Here is an 18,638-nt window from a genome sequence, read left to right on the forward strand (position 1 = left end):
TTGGAGTGGGGGGGGGATTGGAGTGGGGGGGGTTTGGGGGTCAGGGGATTTGGGGTTCAGGTACTGATCGGGGTTTAGGGGTCAGTGGGTTTGGGGGTCAGGGGGTTTAGGGTTTGAGGGTTTGGGGTTCGGGGGTCAGGGGTTTGAGGGTCGGGGGGGTCGGGGTCAGGGGTTTGGGGGTCGGGGTCAGGGGGTTCGGCGCTGCCGCTCCTCGGCTGTCGGACGACCCGTATCGAAATGGCGTTGTGGCGGGTGCGCGCAGGCGCGGTGCGGGGGTGCGCGGGCGGGCCTGCCGGGCCGCCGTTGACGTTACGTGGCACTGGCTCGGCGGGCGGACAGGCCGCGGCTGCACCATGTTGTCGCTCAGCGAGTGCTCGCTGCTCCTCGCCCTCCTCCACTACCTGTGCGGGGCCGAGGCCTACTTCGTCAGCATCGACGCGCACGCCGAGGAATGCTTCTTCGAGAAGGTCACGTCCGGCACCAAGATGGGGCTGATCTTCGAGGTGGCGGAGGGCGGCTTCCTGGACATCGATGTGGAGGTGGGTGAGCGCCCGGCGCCCGCGATAGGCCTCGAACCCCCTCACCGCGGGCGGGAAGGGGAGGGGAGTCCGGCCCGCCCTCAGGGTGAGAGGGGGCTAAACTGCCCCTTCAATCCGCAGCATGCGGCCTGGGGATTGCCCGGGGCCCCCGGCCGTATTTATTCACCTCACTGCCCCCCCACCCCGGGCCGAGGGAACTCCACATCCGGCTTCATTATTAAATAAAGTTCCCTGCAGCTGGGTAGAAGGCCTCTCAGTCCTGGGTCTGGGGTAAACCCTGCACCGGGGATTCAGTCACCAGATGGCCTCCTGTACAACTGATTTGGTTAAAAATAAATTCGTGCACCTCATATAAACACATAGATAATAGTGAGCACCTTAAAATGTATATTGCCCAGCACTTTGTAGTGTAGTAAAGTATGTGTCGTGCCCATGGTGGGACTGACAGGGTAAGGTGCTTGTCCTGAAAGATATTAAATAAGTTTTGAAAGGGTTAAAGTTGCTTTCTGTATTTTCATTTCATTCGTGTGACCTGCATTCAAAATGTTTGTGCTGTGGACAGTAATTATTTGACTGTATTTTAGTATTTCCTTAAACTGTAACGATTATGGCACCAGTTATCTGTTCAGGTATTCATCTCGTCACCAAAGAACAGGTACGATGGGCAGAATGGCCTCCTGCGCTGTATGATTCTATGATAATGAAATGTGTAACGGGAATGTCCATTTGATTAAGAAAATCTGCATCTGGTAATGGAAGCGGTACTTTTTGTGCCTCTGAACGTTCTTTGGATAGGGAAGGGTTAAAGTGTAAAGACACGTGGATTCCATCAAGTTAATTTGTAGAAGAATTTGTGTACTTGAACATTAAGATTGAAGAATTGAGTTTCGACGACCTTGTTTGTGCCCTCTACGGTAAGAAGTTTTTCCACAGCTGTTGTATCCCAGATACTGAGAGAACACATCCCACGCTTGGCTTAACATCTCCATTTGAAATAAAATAGGAATTAGCTTTAATTGTGCAGTAATTGGCTTTGTAAATGCAAACTTTTTTTTTTAATAAGAGTAAAATATGCTTGTCTTCTGTTGAAACGTTGCTAAGTCACCATTTACCATATGGACACTGCTGAAGGGACTCCATCCAATCGCTTAATCTGTCTATCCTTTTTCCAGATGATGATTTTACCTGCTGTGTATTTGCAGCAGTTTTTGTTTTTTTACTGATGAACATTAACATGCTAGTAATCCAGTATTTAGTGCAGAATTCTTGTTGCTAGTAGTGAGATAGCAGCACAGTGGTGAGCTGGATCATTGTTGTTAAGGTATTGGTTTGAATGAGGCCAGGTTGATATTTTTGGCACAGAGTTAGTGTATTTTTCCTTCCTTTGACACAATTAATTATTTTGTCACAATTCAAATTAGTGGGCAGATTGCATGTAAAGTGATTTTCAGACTTTCCAATGAACTTTTCAGGGTGTTGCTATTTGCAAAGCACCAATTCACAGGTCAATGGGCAGGGCAGATGTGTAAATGGAGAAGTTTCCTGTGACATTGTGCTATTGTTTTTTTGTTGAAAGATAGTGTGATTAATATAACTAACTTTCAGATTACAAATTGTGAGCAGCCTAATGTATGTTGAAAGTTTGATCAGTATCAACATTTATGTGGTTATTGAAGTAGGTGGAAGTGAACAGCAGTCCCATCGGTATTTGAACAGAGAAGATAGGTCAGTGTTTGGGGTGGATAGTATCAGAACTGTTCCATAGAGTCGGAATCTTAGAGCACAGAAGGAGACCACCCGGCCCATCGTTTCAAAGGACTATCCACATAGTCCAATTGTCCTGCCCTTTCCCCATACTGTTTTGATTTTTTCCCAAATATTTATTCACTTGTGGATTGTTCCTGGTAGGGCAATCCATGTCCTAACAATCTTCTGCATTAAAAAGTGTTTCTCACCTTTATCTTTGTTTAATCAGTGATAGATTATTGAGCATTTATGTTGGCCCTATAAATACTTGAATTATGCAATAAAGCCTTAAAGTTTCTATCTGAAAGATTGTGTGTGAATGCAAAATGCTCCATTTATGTTGGTTCATGTTTTAAAAAGTGCCTACAAAAACATCCTAACTGCTGCAGAGGTGCTTTTGTCACTGATTTGTGAACAGTTGATGTATTCTGACTCCGAGCTCTTTGGAGAGGCTGACAATTCCTCCCCTCCCTCAAGCAGTGGGCAAAGTGTAGTCACAGCTGCTGTTGGCAAACTTTGATTCCGCGCTGAATTAAAATGGGAACTGCCGTACAAATCCCCCACCCCAGACCTTCAGTGCGGTATTGAAATTTCAGTTGGTGCCAAATAACTTAATTTGCATGAACGTGTAGTCTGTTTCAAGCTACAGTCTTTGCTGTCTCTTCTCAAACCACATTGCTTTCAACTTTTAACATTTGGATGCACAACCGAGCACAAAACTGCTTGCCTGGAGTCAATCTTGTGTAGCTTTCCCACAATTTTAATCTGAAAAGTTGACTTTCAGAAAAAAAATGTGAATTCAAGATCCTGGGAGCATCAGCAGTGATGAGTCTTTTGAGGGTTCCTTGGAAAATCTGGTACTGAGTCCAGAAAACAGTGCTGTAAATACTAGTCAACCTCCTGTGGCGATGCACACAGGGAGTGAAGCCCAAGTGTAGTGTTCAGGTGAAGTGGGGCTAGAAGTTGGGGATAATTGGACCAGTGCGCATGCAGATGTAATTCAATTCCTATTAAAGTTATACACTCTGTCCTTATTTTTACATAGAATCATAGAATTGTACAGCACAGGAGGCAATTCGGTCCATTGTGCCGGCTCTTTGAAAGAGCTATCCAATTAATCCCACTCCCCTGCTCTTTCCCCATAGCCCTGCAGATTTTTCCTTTCAAGTATTTCTCCAATTCCCTTTTCAAAGTCACTATTGAATCTACTTCCACAACTCTTTCATGCAGAGCATTCTAGATCATAACGACTCGCTGCGTAAAAAAAATTCTTATCTCTCCCCTGGTTCCGCTGTAAACGCCAATGTCCACGTTTATAATAGGATCTGTCAGTGTGTCAGCTGTCACTGTAATTACACCCTCCTGCCAGTGGCTGCACTGCAGCACCTGTACTGGTGGGCGAATGTAATTACAGTGTGACGAGTTTACATAGACAGCTCCCATTATAAATCTGGACATTGGAACTTATAATGCACAAAGTTGAAAGGAAGTGCTTGCAGATGGAATATTTTTAATAATATATAGATGTACATAACTATAGACTTTTCCTGGGGGCTGGCTAAGTGGGGCCTCTTTGGGGTTGAAGTGGGTCCAAGATGACACCCTTGGCAATGAAGTGATTCTCTGGCAGACTTGGTTATGTGATACGTGACAGAGAGCACTACAGGACACTGATGATTGAGCAGCCAGCCTGGCTCGCTAATGGAATCTGGAGGGTTAGACCTGTCACTGGGAGCTGGGATTCTTCCCAGTCAGCGACAGATAACCCTGCAAACCAATATCCTGACTGGACAGGTGACAGGAGGTTTATCAGTCTCCTCTGCTTGGTAGGCTGTGTGGTTTTAGTGCGTTAAACTCCATCAGTACCCCTGCATACACTTGGAGGCTCCTAACCCTTGGCTTTGGCAGTTGAGGTGTGTGCCTTAGGGGAGAGAATGTATTCGGGCTACCAAATTACCTGTGTGGATGTCTCAATGGTTTGGTTTGAAGACTCTTAACGGTTATGGGTTTTTGTGCATGTCAGACCCTCAGTTGATACCCCCTTCCCAAAAGTGTGCATATGGGGGTTCTTAACACAGCTGTGATTGCTACAGCAATCATTTTTAAAGCACAGTCTACAATTGCAGGTCTGGATATATTCGAATGATTCACTCAATGTTACAGGTGTTGTACTCCTAACCACTTCATCGCAGTCCGACTCTCGGTGGCTTAGTGCTAAGTGGTGTGGTATAGTCCATACAGATCGTGCAAAATCCCAGCTTTAACTCTGTTCTCTGCTGATTTCAGACAAGGCAGCAGTTGGGATTGTAGTTAGCCCCACGGCACCCCGAACTAGAGATGGGAAAACGAGGATTCCCACTCCTGACCTGTAACTGCACTGCTGACAGAGTTAATTGATAATTAAGCCTTGTAATGCAATTTGGTAACTTCCATCCACTTTAATCATCATGTAATGGCTATTTGGGACAGTGAGAAAAATTTGCATGTGATTGCTTGTGTGAAAGTTGTGCATCTTTTATCATCACTGCTCAAAACGAGATTGGTTTAATGTGCGTTATGCCCTTTGAGGATGAAGAAAAACTATAATTCGTTCCTGCATGTGCTGTAAACATGAGATTCATGTTTGCCAGAGCTTGCAATACATTCGGTGATGTTTGTTTTTGTTTTCTACAGATTACAGGACCAGATGGCAAAAATATTTATAAGGGGGACCGGGAGTCCAGTGGAAAGTACACATTCGCTGCACACATGGACGGAACGTATAAATTCTGTTTCAGCAACAGAATGTCCACTATGACCCCCAAGATAGTGATGTTCACTATCGACATTGGAGAGGCACCGAAAGGACATGACATGGAGACAGAAGGTGGGATTTTACACTCACTAGGGAGACTAGGACTTGTAACTCCTATAAGGGGTGGATGGGTGTTGTCATAGAGTTATACAGCACGGATAGAGGCCCTTCGGCCCATCGTGTCCGCACCGGCCATCAGCCCTGTCCACTCTAATCCCATATTCCAGCATTTGGTCCACAGCCTTGTATGCTATGGCATTTCAAGTGCTCATCCAAATGCTTCTTGAATGTTGTGAGGGTTCCTGCCTCCACAACCCTTTCAGACAGTGAGTTCCAGACTCCAACCACCCTCTGGGTGAAAAAGTTCTTTCTCAAATCCCCTCTAAACCTCCCGCCTTTTACCTTGAATCTATGTCCCCTTGTTATAGAACCCTCAACGAAGGGAAAAAGCTCCTTAGTATCCATCCTATCTGTGCCCCTCATAATTTTGTACACCTCAATCATGTCCCCCCTCAGCCTCCTCTGCTCCAAGGAAAACAAACCCAATCTTCCCAGTCTCTCTTCATAGCTGAAGCGCTCCAGCCCTGGTAACATCCTGGTGAATCTCCTCTGCACCCTCTCCAAAGCGATCACATCCTTCCTGTAGTGTGCCGACCAGAACTGCACACAGTACTCCAGCTGTGGCCTAACCAGTGTTTTATACAGCTCCATCATAACCTCCTTGCTCTTATATTCTATGCCTCGGCTAATAAAGGCAAGTATCCCATATGCCTTCTTTACCACCTTATCTACCTGTTCCGCCGCCTTCAGGGATCTGTGAACTTGCACACCAAGATCCCTCTGACCCTCTGTCTTGCCTAGGGTCCTCCCATTCATTGTGTATTCCCTTGCCTTGTTAGTCCCTCCAAAGTGCATCACCTCGCACTTTTCGGGGTTAAATTCCATTTGCCACTGTTCCGCCCATCTGACCAACCCATCTATATCGTCCTGCAGACTGAGGCTATCCTCCTCGCTATTTACCACCCTACCAATCTTTGTATCATCAGCGAACTTACTGATCATACCTTTTACATTCATATCCAAGTCATTAATGTAGACCACAAACAGCAAGGGACCCAGCACCGATCCCTGTGGTACCCCACTGGCCACAGGCTTCCAGTCACAAAAACAACCTTCGACCATCACCCTCTGCCTTCTGCCACTAAGCCAGTTTTGTATCCAAAGTGCCAAGGCACCCTGGATTCCATGGGCTCGTACCTTCTTGACCAATCTCCTGTGGGGGACTTTATCGAAGGCCTTACTGAAATCCATGTACACCACATCCACTGCGTTACCCTCATCCACACGCCTAGTCACCCCCTCAAAAAATTCAATCAAATTAGTCAGACATGATCTTCCCTTGACACAGCCATGTTGACTATCCCTGATTAATCCTTGCTTCTCCAAGTGGAGACTAATTTTGTCCTTCAGAATTTTTTCCAATAATTTTCCTACCACTCATGTTAGGCTCACTGGCCTGTAGTTCCCCGGTTTTTCCCTACTCCCCTTCTTGAATAATGGTATTACATTAGCGGTTCTCCAGTCCTCTGGCACATCCCCTGTGGCCAGAGAGGTTCTGAATATATGTGTCAGAGCCCCCGCAATCTCCTCCTTTGCCTCACACAGTAGCCTGGGATACATTTCGTCTGGGCCTGGGGATTTATCCATTTTTAGGCCTGCTAAAACCGCCAATACCTCCTCCCGCTCGATGTTAATATGTTCGAGTATATCACAGTCCCCCTGCCGTATTTCTATGTCTACATTGTCCTTCTCCATAGTGAAAACAGATGCAAAAAATTCATTTAGAACCCCTCCTACATCTGCCGGCTCCACACACAGATTGCCATTTTTGTCCCTAATGGGCCCTATTTTTTCCCTAGTCATCCTCTTATATATATTTGCTTTTTGAATAACTCAGGCCATTGACAATTATGTAATAAATTGGATAGCCTGGTGGTGAAGGATAGAATACTGGAGCCTGGTCTTCAGTTGCTTCCAAGCCTTTATTCACAGAGATCCACATTACCCACACTGTGCACCCCCTAAATAAGCTCTCCTATAAATGGATACAAGAGAGCCCCCAATTGATGCGCACCACCTGAATACAATTAACACTAATTGATATAAATCACATGGATAGGAAACATAGGAACAGGAGGAGGCCATTCAGCCCCTCGTGCCTGCTCCACCATTTGATACGATCATGGCTGATCTGTGATCTAACTCCATATACCTGCCTTTGGCCCATATCCCTTAATACCTTTGGTTGCCAAAAAGCTATATCTCACATTTAAATTTAGCAATTGAGCTCGTATCAATTGCTGTTTGCGGAAGAGAGTTCCAAACTTCTACCCCCCTTTGTGTGTAGAAATGTTTTCTAATCTCGCTCCTGAAAGGTCTGGCTCTAATTTTTAGACTGTGCCCCCTACTCCTAAAATCCCCAACCAGCGGAAATAGTTTCTCTCTATCCACCCTATCCGTTCCCCTTAATATCTTATAAACTTCGATCAGATCACCCCTTAACCTTCGAAACTCCAGAGAATACAACCCCAATTTGTGTAACTCCTCGTACCTTAACCCTTGAAGTCCGGGTATCATTCTAGTAAACCTACGCTGCACTCCCTCCAAGGCCAATATGTCCTTCCGAAGGTGCGGTGCCCAGAACTGCTCACAGTACTCCAGGTGCGGTCTAACAGTTAACAAATTACAGCAGTGCACGTTAAAATGTTTTTCCACGCTTAGGGTATTACATGAGGCTTGAGGTTAACCATTTTCTGCCTAAAATAAAAGGCAAATTTTGCAACAGTTGAATGTTCTCGTGTTGTAGGAAAATAGAAGAGAAAAAGGCCACCCAGTCTGTCGAAGCTCATCCCTCCTGCGTTGTAACATTCTCTCACTTTTACCGCCCTGCATGTTGAACGAATGTCCTCTCTGTTACCCGCCTGACAGATTATTCCAAACAGTTTTGCTGAATAAAATTCTTCCTGACCTGTTTTAATTTTACTTTTGAACCAATGTGATTTCATATCCTCTGTTACTTCGCTGATTTCCTTTGAAGTAACATTCTGGATTCTCCTTAATTATCCCATTTAATACTTTATGTTCCTTGATGAGGCTCCCCTTTTAGCACCTTCTCTCTAGACTATGTTCTAAATTCCTCTAATCTTGCCGTACAGCTCCTCCCCTTTATATGGAGCCAATCTTGCCCTTTTCTGCACTCTCCAGCATGTGTTACATGCTTTTAGTGATGTGCTGACTTTATATGGGTTTGTAGTTACAGATTTAACTATTTAACACTGACCATTGTTTTCGATCTGCTTTAATCTGTTTCCTTCTCTTCGTAGCCAGTTTCTCACTTTTGTCTGTGATACACTGATTATAATTTTCGCTGCTGCTGCAAGAACAGAGAAGGCAAAGCACTAAAGCGTCTTACAAACTATAAACTGATTTTTAAAATTAATTCTTGGGACGTGGGTGTCGCTGGCAAGGCCGACATTTATTGCCCATCCCTACTTGAGAAGGAGGTACTGGGCCTCCTCCAAGAAACGCTGTAAAGTGGTGGCGGGGGGTTTGTTCGGCCACTTCAGAGGATGTTAAGAGTCGACCATGTTGGTGTGGGACTGGAGTCACATTTAGGCCCAGACCGGGGAAGGACGGCAGGTTTCCTTCCCTGGAGGACATTGATGAACCAGTTGGGTTTTTATGACAATCTGACAGCTTCATGGTCACTTTTACTGATACCAGATTTTTATTTCCAGATTTTTTTTTTAATTGAGATTTTTTTCATTGGAATGTAACAAATGTCCAATGACCTGCTTGAATTCTACATGTGCTGATGTGACATCTTATTAATGTGATGAAAGATTAATCTATATTGTGCAGTGAGGGGTTTGTGCACTGAGATGAGTAGGGTCAAACACAATGGGGGTAACGTCTGATAACAGTGGTGTAAATTCTGCAGGTATATTCAAATGTATGTTCACTGAGTCTGTTTCTTCAGGGTGAAACACTTTGACCCATTAGATAAATAGAAACTTCAGCTCATGCTTGAAAGTCCCAGTGTCAAAGGAGAAGTAGAATGAACTGATTGAATGCAGCTGTTCTGTGATTAAGGGCTCAGAGAATTCATAATCTTAAAGATTTCCCTTGTCTGGGTCTGGATGATGAACAGATAGAACATGTTAAAAACTTCCTGCTGAATATATAAGTCTCTGATTTCACTTGAGAAACCTATTTTATTGTGGTCTTCACCTTTCCTTCTTTTGTTTGGCATTTTAATAAGTATCCTCTTTATAGTTTGAAGCTGCACAGTCTATTCTCTACGTAATTATTTATGATTAGATTATCGGTGCATTTATGGTACGCAAGACATATGCAAGTGCTTCTGGGACGCTGGAAAGTGGGTCTTGTTGCAGCTGCCTGAAAAACCGATGTGCAATTGCTGAGACACTAAGATCGGAAGCCATGTTGTTGGTCAAGGGGCCAGCGGTCTCTGCCAGTCACAGCAGGTCTTACAGTGGCACAAGACCCACACCTGGAGTCCAGAAACACCTGTGCGATTTAAAAGCACCTCAATTTTCACTCCTTGTCCCCTTTTACTTACTGTTCCTTTACTTTGAACTTTTATTTATCCCGTGTCCTTCTGTTTACCCTTTCCTTCAGGTGGTGGGGATACTTGGGATGGTATGTCAACCAGTCAACATTTTTAATGCGTCTTTCTGCTGTCTCTTATCTTTGTTTTGTAGTTTCCTTAAACTCCTGGCTAATGCAAATAGGCTTTGGAATCTCCATTTTGTATTTGTGAATGAATTCTTTGCCTCTCCATTGTAGGAATTGTAGTGTCAACGTTTCCAGTGTTGTGTGATGGCCGTTTGTGCTAACGATACTAACCCAGGGATTTAGACAAAGTTTGAAAATGGGGAGTTGCTGCTGACATTTTGGAAGTGTTTATAGTAAAACTATACAGCAACTTGCTGTATATTCATCCTCAACTTTCATCTTAAACCACAGTTAAAACCATTAATGGGTGTGACAGATACCAGTGGAACCTTGGGTCATTTTTGAGTCTTTATTTTTAGTTGTGATTATTTAACAGAGATGGTTGTTGCTTTTTGCACTTAAGAGATGCAATATTTACTGCAGTCTTCTTACCGCTCAGATTAATGATCAATATATTGCTGTTTATTGATCTTACTTTCATATTAAATAATCCCAAAAGTTGTGATTGATTTTTAAGCCTTGAACAGCAGAGGGGGAATGTCGCCATAACATTAATCTGAGACAGCATGCTGCTGTAATATCTGTTTTGGTAGCCTTTTCTATTTTACAATAGATTTGAAACTTGTATTTGCCATTTGAAAAACATGTGGTAGCCTACCTTCCAAAAATGTCCCTTTAACTTTTTTCATTTTGCAAAATTTTCGAGTCTATTTCATGATGGGTCTTGCAAGTGCTCTCTCAAAAATAATTAGCAAGTTTTGGAGCTTCAGAAAATTGGCTGTTTGCTATGAGGAATGGCTTTAATGGACCAAGCATAACGGTGTGTGATCCATGAGGTTGCATGCTGATCCTGCTGTTTGTTTATAAAGCTCACCAGAACAAGTTAGAAGAGATGATCAATGAACTGGCTGTGGCCATGACAGCGGTGAAGCATGAACAGGAGTACATGGAAGTGCGCGAGAGGATACACAGAGCAAGTACGTATACCACTTTATTTTTGTGCCATGTTTTGCTCGCCACTTCTCCCCTTCTGGGAGTTCTGAACTCTCCTTGTGCCCTGGTACCAGGCCCTGAGAGGACGGCTTATTTTATAAGGGGCAGTGCAGCCGAGCCCACCGTCGACGCAGGCCAGTGTCTCTGATTAACAGTCAGGGTGGCAACACGGGCCGATTCTCCTGTCCCCAAACTAGGCGCGTCAAGGCCAATTGCTGCCTCGGTTGAGATCGGCACAGCCTGAGGATCGAAACTTGGACCTTCTGGTCTGAGCGGCTCGCGGCCCTCCCCGCCTGAGCGGCTCGCGAGTGACTGGTTCCCTTTCCTGGAGGACATTAGTGAACCAGTTGAGTTTTTAGAACAATGCGGCAGATTTCATGGTTAGTTGATCTGGTACCAGCCCATAAATCACCAAATTTAATAAATACAGTTTCCCAACTTGCCATGGTGTGATTTGAACTCCCAAGCTCTTGATTGCTGGTCTAGTACCATAACCACTAGGCTACTGTACCCTTCTGATGAGCTGCTGACTGGTGGTGAGGTGATTCCTAACGTGAAGTAACGGAGGAAAGTCACTGTCTGCCCTCGAGGTCATTTAGGAACTCATTACAAAGTGGCAGAAACTTGAAAACACGCCACTGAACCACTACTGTAGGAGAAGGTGATGCAGAAGGTCTAAACAACAAATGTTTGGTTTGAAGAGAAGGCTAACAAGAATTTGTGAATTTAAGTGGATGAGTCAGTGTAAGCTGATTTCAAAACAAAACTATCAACACTCCTTCCCAATTGGAAATCTGATCTCTACGCTTTTATTGTAATTTTGTACTAACGTTGTTAATCGTGTGTCTGGGTCAGTCCTATTTATTCTACTGTGTTTTCTCTGCAGTCAACGACAACACAAACAGCAGAGTGGTCCTCTGGTCTTTCTTTGAAGCTCTGGTACTAGTTGCCATGACGCTTGGACAGATCTACTATCTGAAGAGGTTTTTTGAAGTCCGAAGGGTTGTCTAAAGACCCCATGTAGAAGTTCAGCATCGGATCCGCAATCTGAAAAGTATCTGGTCACAACACCTTTTATTACTTTGTCACTTGACTGAAAACCTTTCACGCACTGTTAATAGTCTTCACTTACTGCTGTTTATTTAAAACCCTTTGTAGTATAATGTTGGGAGTCCGTGGGTTTAAGAGAATAATTTGCAGAGGCCACAAGTTGCATTGTAGGGGATTTCTGATGTTCCAAAACAGTTCAGATTGGTTTCTAAAAGGGATCCGAATAACACACAAGTCCCCTAATATTTTTAAAACAGTTCTGTTACAGTATGTAAGCAGGTTCATTTGTTCGCAGTGCTGTGTATATAGATCTCCGCTGCCTTTTGGAACATTAGTCGTTCCCTACGGCTGTGGTTTTTTTTTTAAAGTGACTGTGCATTTCTGTGGAGGATTTCTGCAAATTTACAATTAGTTTAGTACCTGAGGTATAGATTTACTGTAACCCCGTTTAGCCACTTTAATTGTTATCGTACCCAGATTTCTTTCTCCTTTCATTATCTGTTTTCACCACTGGAACCAAATTTGCCTCTGGGGTTTGGTGATTTGTTATGGATGTGGATGTTTTTATAAAAATCCATATAAATACGCTTTTTATTTGCTTAGCTGTAATTAATTGGTAACATTGATGACGGGCTTAAACTGCAAAGGCATCAGGTGTGTGGGTTGCTGATTAAGACGTGACTGGTGTGAATAAGTTGCTTATACTTGGTCTTTTGAAAATCTTTTCACTCGACAATTTTGTACAATTTATTTACAGTTATGGTTTATCTTCGTGTTTAGAGGTCAATTTGTGTTACTTTGGGGCAGCAAACCGTAGGTGGTGCAGATGAAACTCCACAACCCCACAACTTTTCACTTCACTTGTCAGGAGTGCTTTTATTTATATAAAAATATATTTTAAAAAAAAGAGAAGACTACTCGATTCCAGAAATGCAGCAGTTTAAAATAATCCTCTCTAACGTAGGTTAGGCAGCGACCCGATTTCGCCTGGTTTTTTAACTCCTTCTCACCGACCACTTGTGACCTTTCAGCGGACTAATCTTCGGCTGTAATGTCAACGATATTTTGTTGTTCCCGATACCACCTTTTATATCTAGGCCTCCGAATGTTTGTGAAATTATTGGTAGGAGTTTCTCAGTAACTGGAACATTCTGCATTTTAAAACCCGGATGAAACTCCCAGGAACAATGAAGAGATTTTGTTGGGGGGGGGGGGGTTTCATTTTAAGTATTCCAACTGATATTAAACCCGGAACAGTGGAACATTTAAAAAAAAAATCTTTCAGAATTTGAGTTTGCGGTCGAAAATTAATATTTAAATTCCTGGTCAGAGCTGTTGGTCATTTTGAGAAGGTTGCTGGTCTTTGGTGGCTGGAAACATTGCTGTATAAATAAACGCTGTCTGTTGGGTTTTATTTTGGACCAGGGTAGGTTTGCAATGACTTGGAATTTGGATGGAGGACTCTATTCCTGGGAGGACTTTTGATGGAACAAAACTTGTGGGATTGTGTGACTTTCAAAAGAACAGGTTTATAAAACTTCACCATATAACTGCTGTCTGCCAATTTTTCTCAAAATGTTTATGTAACATCGCATCTTAAATGGATCAGATGTGATTTGATGATGTAAATTAAAGTCGAAAGTGTGTCTCCAATAAAATGACCCCAAGCCAATGAGTAATTAATGCAACATTCTCTATAAAAGATCTACAAGGTGCAGGAAAGCAAGGGTCTTTATATGTGTTTGTATTCTGTCCTTTGTAAACGTGCAGGCGCCTGTACTTGTACAGTCGGACATCATTACAGAAAACAAAATTCCAAATGATTTTTTAACTCCAAGGGAAACAGTATATATATAAATATAAAAAAAAACTTGCCAAATCTTGTGGCCCCATTCTCTTTTATTTAATCATTTCAGATGTACTTTGAAATGTGCTGGTTTTGTTAGTAAGAATTTAAAACGTATGATGCAATAGGCTCAAACTGCTGTACCTTTCAAGAGCAGGAGCCAGCCAGTGCTGTATACTGACAGGACAGGAACTCCCTCCCCCTCCCCTCTCTCCCTACCCCCCTCCCCTTCCCCCTGCCTTTCTCCCTGATGGAAGACTGAAGCTTTGTGCATGATTTTGAGTCAGTATTAACATGGTTGCTGGCGGTCTGTAATTTATCAGTGGTGAGTATCATTGGGTTGGTGATGTGGTGCAGTAAGAATCACTAAGGGTGCACACACAGATTGTTTTATTTAATGCTGCGGGTGCAGTTTTACTGTCTCTCATAATAAAGTTGGCCAGATTAGTTCTAATAAAAAGGGGGGGGGTACTTGCAAACACTGGGAATCTGAAATGAAGATGGTAGAATACAGCGAGGAACAACAGGTCAGTGCTGTACAATCCCGATGAAGAGCAAAACACTGAAATGCTCACTCTTTCCTCTTCTCAGACGCTAGGATTATTGCTGCGAATGATCTAGTCCATGTGATTGTGGTTATTAACCAGGATCTCGTCTATTTAATTTTTTTTCAACTATTCATGTACAGCCGCCTCCACAAAGACACATTGGTCTCCCAACGGTGAAAGCTTCAGTGCAGCGACTGTCCTCTGGGTTCTGTTAACCACTAAATTGATAGAATTGAGTTCCAAACTTATTTGTATTAATTTCCACAAAAGTGTACTTGCAAATGAGAAATATATGCATTAAAGGAATTTACAGTAAATCAGGACAATCCTGTTGAATTTCCGAGGCAAAAAAATGAGGAATGGGAAGCGACCAAACTGCATGCGGCCGGGATTTTTGAGGCCTTGATTCTGCCGTTATTACCTACTTTTCGGGTCTTGTGCAGATTTTACTGCAGTGAAATCTTTTTGATCTGTCGCCTGAGATTCTGAAGTCGCGTTGCTGATTTTCCTTATTCTAATAATTCCATCTTTAAGTTGCCTTGTTTGAACACAACATTCTGGTGTGTGTAACTGTTCTTTCATCATTCGATGTTCTGATCGTTGATAATGAAAGTCACCTGCCCTTTCAGTGATCTTGTAATAAGAAGACAATTAACGAACTTGCAAAATCATTACATTTAATATTGGAAGGATTCTCCACCGTGTGCTGTGGTACAAGCCACACAATCCAAAATGGTCCTGGGTTTGAGCCTTGGTCTGTGCTGAATTAGCTGATATCCGGGGACAGTAATCGGACCACAGCGATTGCCCTGGGGGGGTGGGGGTCCCTGAGCTAGTGAGATCGGGATCCTACTCTGTGATTGTGCTGGAATGTACACTGGGCGAGGACAGATTCAGGCCCAGCTGTGATGACACTTCCTCCAGTCCTAGAACTGACTGCCGTACACTGCAGCTCATATTTCCTGGATGGTCACTTTGGGCAAGGGATTGTACCTCAGCTTGAGACGCTGCTTTCAGGAGAGATGGGGAGCAAATTAAGAGTCTGGAAATGGAAACTAATACACTGGCCTTCCATCACACCTCTAGAATCTTGCCCTGGCCTCAATATTTTTTTATTCGTTCATGGGATGTGGGCGTCGCTGGCAGGGCCAGCATTTATTGCACATCCCTAATTGCCCTTGAGAAGGTGGTGGTGAGCCGCCATGCAAAGCCTTATGGTTACTGTGACTTGTTTCCCACAAACCTGTTGGGCTCAGTAACCTTCCATCGCTTTGAAGTGCGAGTGTTCAGACCACAGGTTGTTTCTCAACGTGTCTTGGAAATAACTGCGATTGGTTGGCAAGAGGTACAGCTTTAAAGAACGAACTTGCATTTATATAGCGCCTTTCACAACCTCAGGACGTCCCAAAGCACTTTACAGCCAATTAAGTATTTTTGAAGTGTGGTCACTTGTAACGTAGAAAACATGGCAGCTAAATTGCGCACAGCAATGTCCCACAAACAGCAATGTGATAACGATCAAATAATCTGTCTTAGTGATGTTGGTTGAGGGATAAATAGTTGTCAGGAAACCGGGGAGAACTTGCCTGCTTTGGGGTGAGATGCATTATTGGACTCTCGGTAGAAAGGTGTGATGTTGCTAAGAGGCTTTTACTTGAGTGTTGAGCCAAGCCAAAATGGGTCAGAATTTGAGGCTAACAGCTTGTGTTATTCGATGGTCCTGGAACTTGAATCGTTGACCGCTGGATTGCCAGGTAAATGTCTGTGCAACCTCCCTTCATATACTCACATGTGAGGAAGACCACTAGAAGTTAATTTCTGTAACTTTTTTTTAAAACTTGTAATAAAGTTGCCCATTGAGGTTTATGAGATTGGATGCGTTCAGTAGACTTATCAGTGTCTTTCGGTTTGCTTTTGTTTTCAGAATTCTGATTCCAATATCTGAAAGTGGAATCCTTTCTACTGATCAGGTTTTGGACAGAATGGAGTGGGAGCTGAAGATGAAGCAGACATGGATCAGCTGCTCTTTTTTTAAAAAAAAAATATTGAATTGTTAAATAAAGAAAATGTCTGGACAATTTCTTGATTTACTTTTTGTTTTCAAATTTTTTTTCATCAATTCTCTTGCCCATCCCTTCTCCACAATAACCTCACTCTCTCCCCAATCCCCACCCTCCCTCTTTCAACATTGCTAAACAGTGGTATTCAGTTAGCGCTCTGTCCAATATTTGTTGGTGGGACGTAGAATCGTAGATTGGTTACAGCACAGAAGGAGGTCATTCGGCCCATCAAGCCTGTGCTGGCTCTTTGTAACAGCAATTCAGTTAGTCTCTTCCCCGTAGCCTGCAAATTTTTTCCCTTCAAGTATTTATCGAATTCCTTTTTGAAAGTCACCATTGAATCTGCTTCCACCGTCCTTTGAGGCCGTGCATTCCAGATCATAACTACTTGCTGCAAAAAAAAGTTTTTCCTCATGTTGCCTTTGGTTCTTTTGTCAATCACCTTAAATCTGTGTCCTCTGGTTCTTGATCCTTCTGCCAATGGGAACAGTTTCTCTTTATTTTATCTAAACCCTTCATAATTTTGAACACTTCTATCAAATCTCCTTTTAACCTCCTCTGCTCTAAGGAAAACAACCTCAGTTTCTCCAGTCTCTGCACATAACTGAAGTCCCTCATCCCTGGAACTATTCTAGTAAATTTTTTCTGCACACTCTCTAAGGCCTTCACGTCTTTCCTAAAGTTCGGTGCCCCGAATTGGACACAATACTCCAATTTTGGGCGAACCAGTTTTTTTTTTATAAAGGTTCAACATAACTTCCTTGCTTTTGTACTCTATGCCTCTATTTATAAAGCCCAGGATCCCATATGCTTTTTTAACCGCTTTCTCAACCTCTCCTGCCACCTTCAAAGATTTGTTCACATATACCCCCAGGTCTCTCTGTTGCTGAACCCCCTTTAGAATTGAACCATTTAGTTTATATTGCCTCTCCTCATTCTTCCCGCCAGAATATATCACTTCGCACTTCTCTGTGTTAAATTTCATTTGCCACGTGTCCGCCCATTCCACCAGCCTGTCTACGTCCTCTTGAAATCCATCACTATCCTCCTCACTGTTCACTACACTTCCAAGTTTTGTGTCATCTGCAAATTTTGAAATTGTGCCCTGTACACCCAAGTCCAAGTCATTTATACATATCGGGCATTTTTTTTGCCCATTTGGGTTTCACTGGACCACGAATGTTCTGTAATTGACGACAGGCATAAGCCCTGCTCCGAGTCACCTCCGGATGCTCAGCTAGTAACGAGGATATACTATAGTGGGCTGTAGGACCTCCACTGGTGGAAGTATGTAATTACAGCGTGACAAGTTTACATAGGCAATTTCCATTATTAGTGATGGCATAGAAATTTATAATTTTAAAAGTTAATAAGCTACATACTGATGTAAGGTTTGCAATATATTTTATATAACTCTTGTCTTCCACTTCAAAGTGTCAAGAGTTTTTTTTTAAAAAATGCTTGTCATTTCCTGCTGGTTTTTTTGGTGGGGGGGGGGGGGGAGGGGTGTGCCAGGGCTGCACCAACAGCTGCCAAACTACAGAGAAAGAATTACCCTTGATTTGACCTCATAATGTGCTTATTTATAGCAATTAGACCTGTGGCCCCAAGTTACACAGCATCACCTCAATAGCAGAATAATACATTGTGTGTTACATGGTATAATATCTTGTTATGAATAAAACACTGTATCCTTTGATTTACTCTGAGCAATGATGATGGTGATCTGATTTGTGTGTATATGTATGTATATATATATATATTTTAAGATTTATATATCCAAAAATAGTATTTTTGGATATATAAATCTTAAAATGCCTATATATATATATATAGGCATTTTAAGATTTATATATCCAAAAATACTATTTTTGATACTGCATTCATTGATGGAGAAGGAGCATTGTGGTAAGAAGTGAAAATATATGAAGTTTTTAAATGTAAGGGCATATAATTTCTGAAAAAGATGTTTTATATTTAAACATAACTGGCAGGTGTGGGGCTGTATAAAGTTTGTGTACTGGCTCCAGGAAATTCATTGACTCTTTAAATCGAAGCCATTGGCAGCTAGTCCTTGTTGCTCCTTGTGATCATGTACGTAAAATGCAAACTTCAAACCCTCTGTTATTTCTCAAGAAGGAAATATATCTTTGCTTAAGATCTTTCTATAGCCTCTGTTCTGCTTCAATGTCCAACTGAGTGGGCAAACAAACACCCAGATCTTCACCATAACTAATTATATTTTAAAATATAATTTCAACACCAAAGCTAATTTCATCACTTGCTACTTAGTTTCCTCCAACA

At 42.7% G+C, this 18,638-nt stretch overlaps 1 protein-coding gene across 2 annotated transcripts; it reads left to right on the plus strand.

Annotated features, from left to right (window-relative positions):
- The first annotated feature begins 302 nt into the window (after positions 1–302).
- On the plus strand, positions 303–14,591 carry tmed2 (transmembrane p24 trafficking protein 2). 2 transcript variants are annotated; one of them, XM_068006237.1, is made up of 5 exons: positions 303–539; positions 4,959–5,151; positions 9,781–9,801; positions 10,707–10,814; positions 11,717–14,591. In XM_068006237.1, the coding sequence occupies exons 1-5, from the start codon at positions 354–356 to the stop codon at positions 11,839–11,841; spliced, it is 633 nt and encodes a 210-aa protein (XP_067862338.1). In that variant the 5' UTR covers positions 303–353; the 3' UTR covers positions 11,842–14,591. The 2 variants fall into 2 exon arrangements, with proteins under 2 accessions (XP_067862338.1, XP_067862339.1); XM_068006238.1 differs by lacking the exon at positions 9,781–9,801 and having other exon boundaries at positions 304–539.
- Positions 14,592–18,638: the final 4,047 nt, after the last annotated feature.

The sequence above is a fragment of the Heptranchias perlo genome, chromosome 25, assembly GCF_035084215.1.
Source record: "Heptranchias perlo isolate sHepPer1 chromosome 25, sHepPer1.hap1, whole genome shotgun sequence".
Classification (NCBI taxonomy): Eukaryota; Metazoa; Chordata; class Chondrichthyes; order Hexanchiformes; family Hexanchidae; genus Heptranchias; species Heptranchias perlo.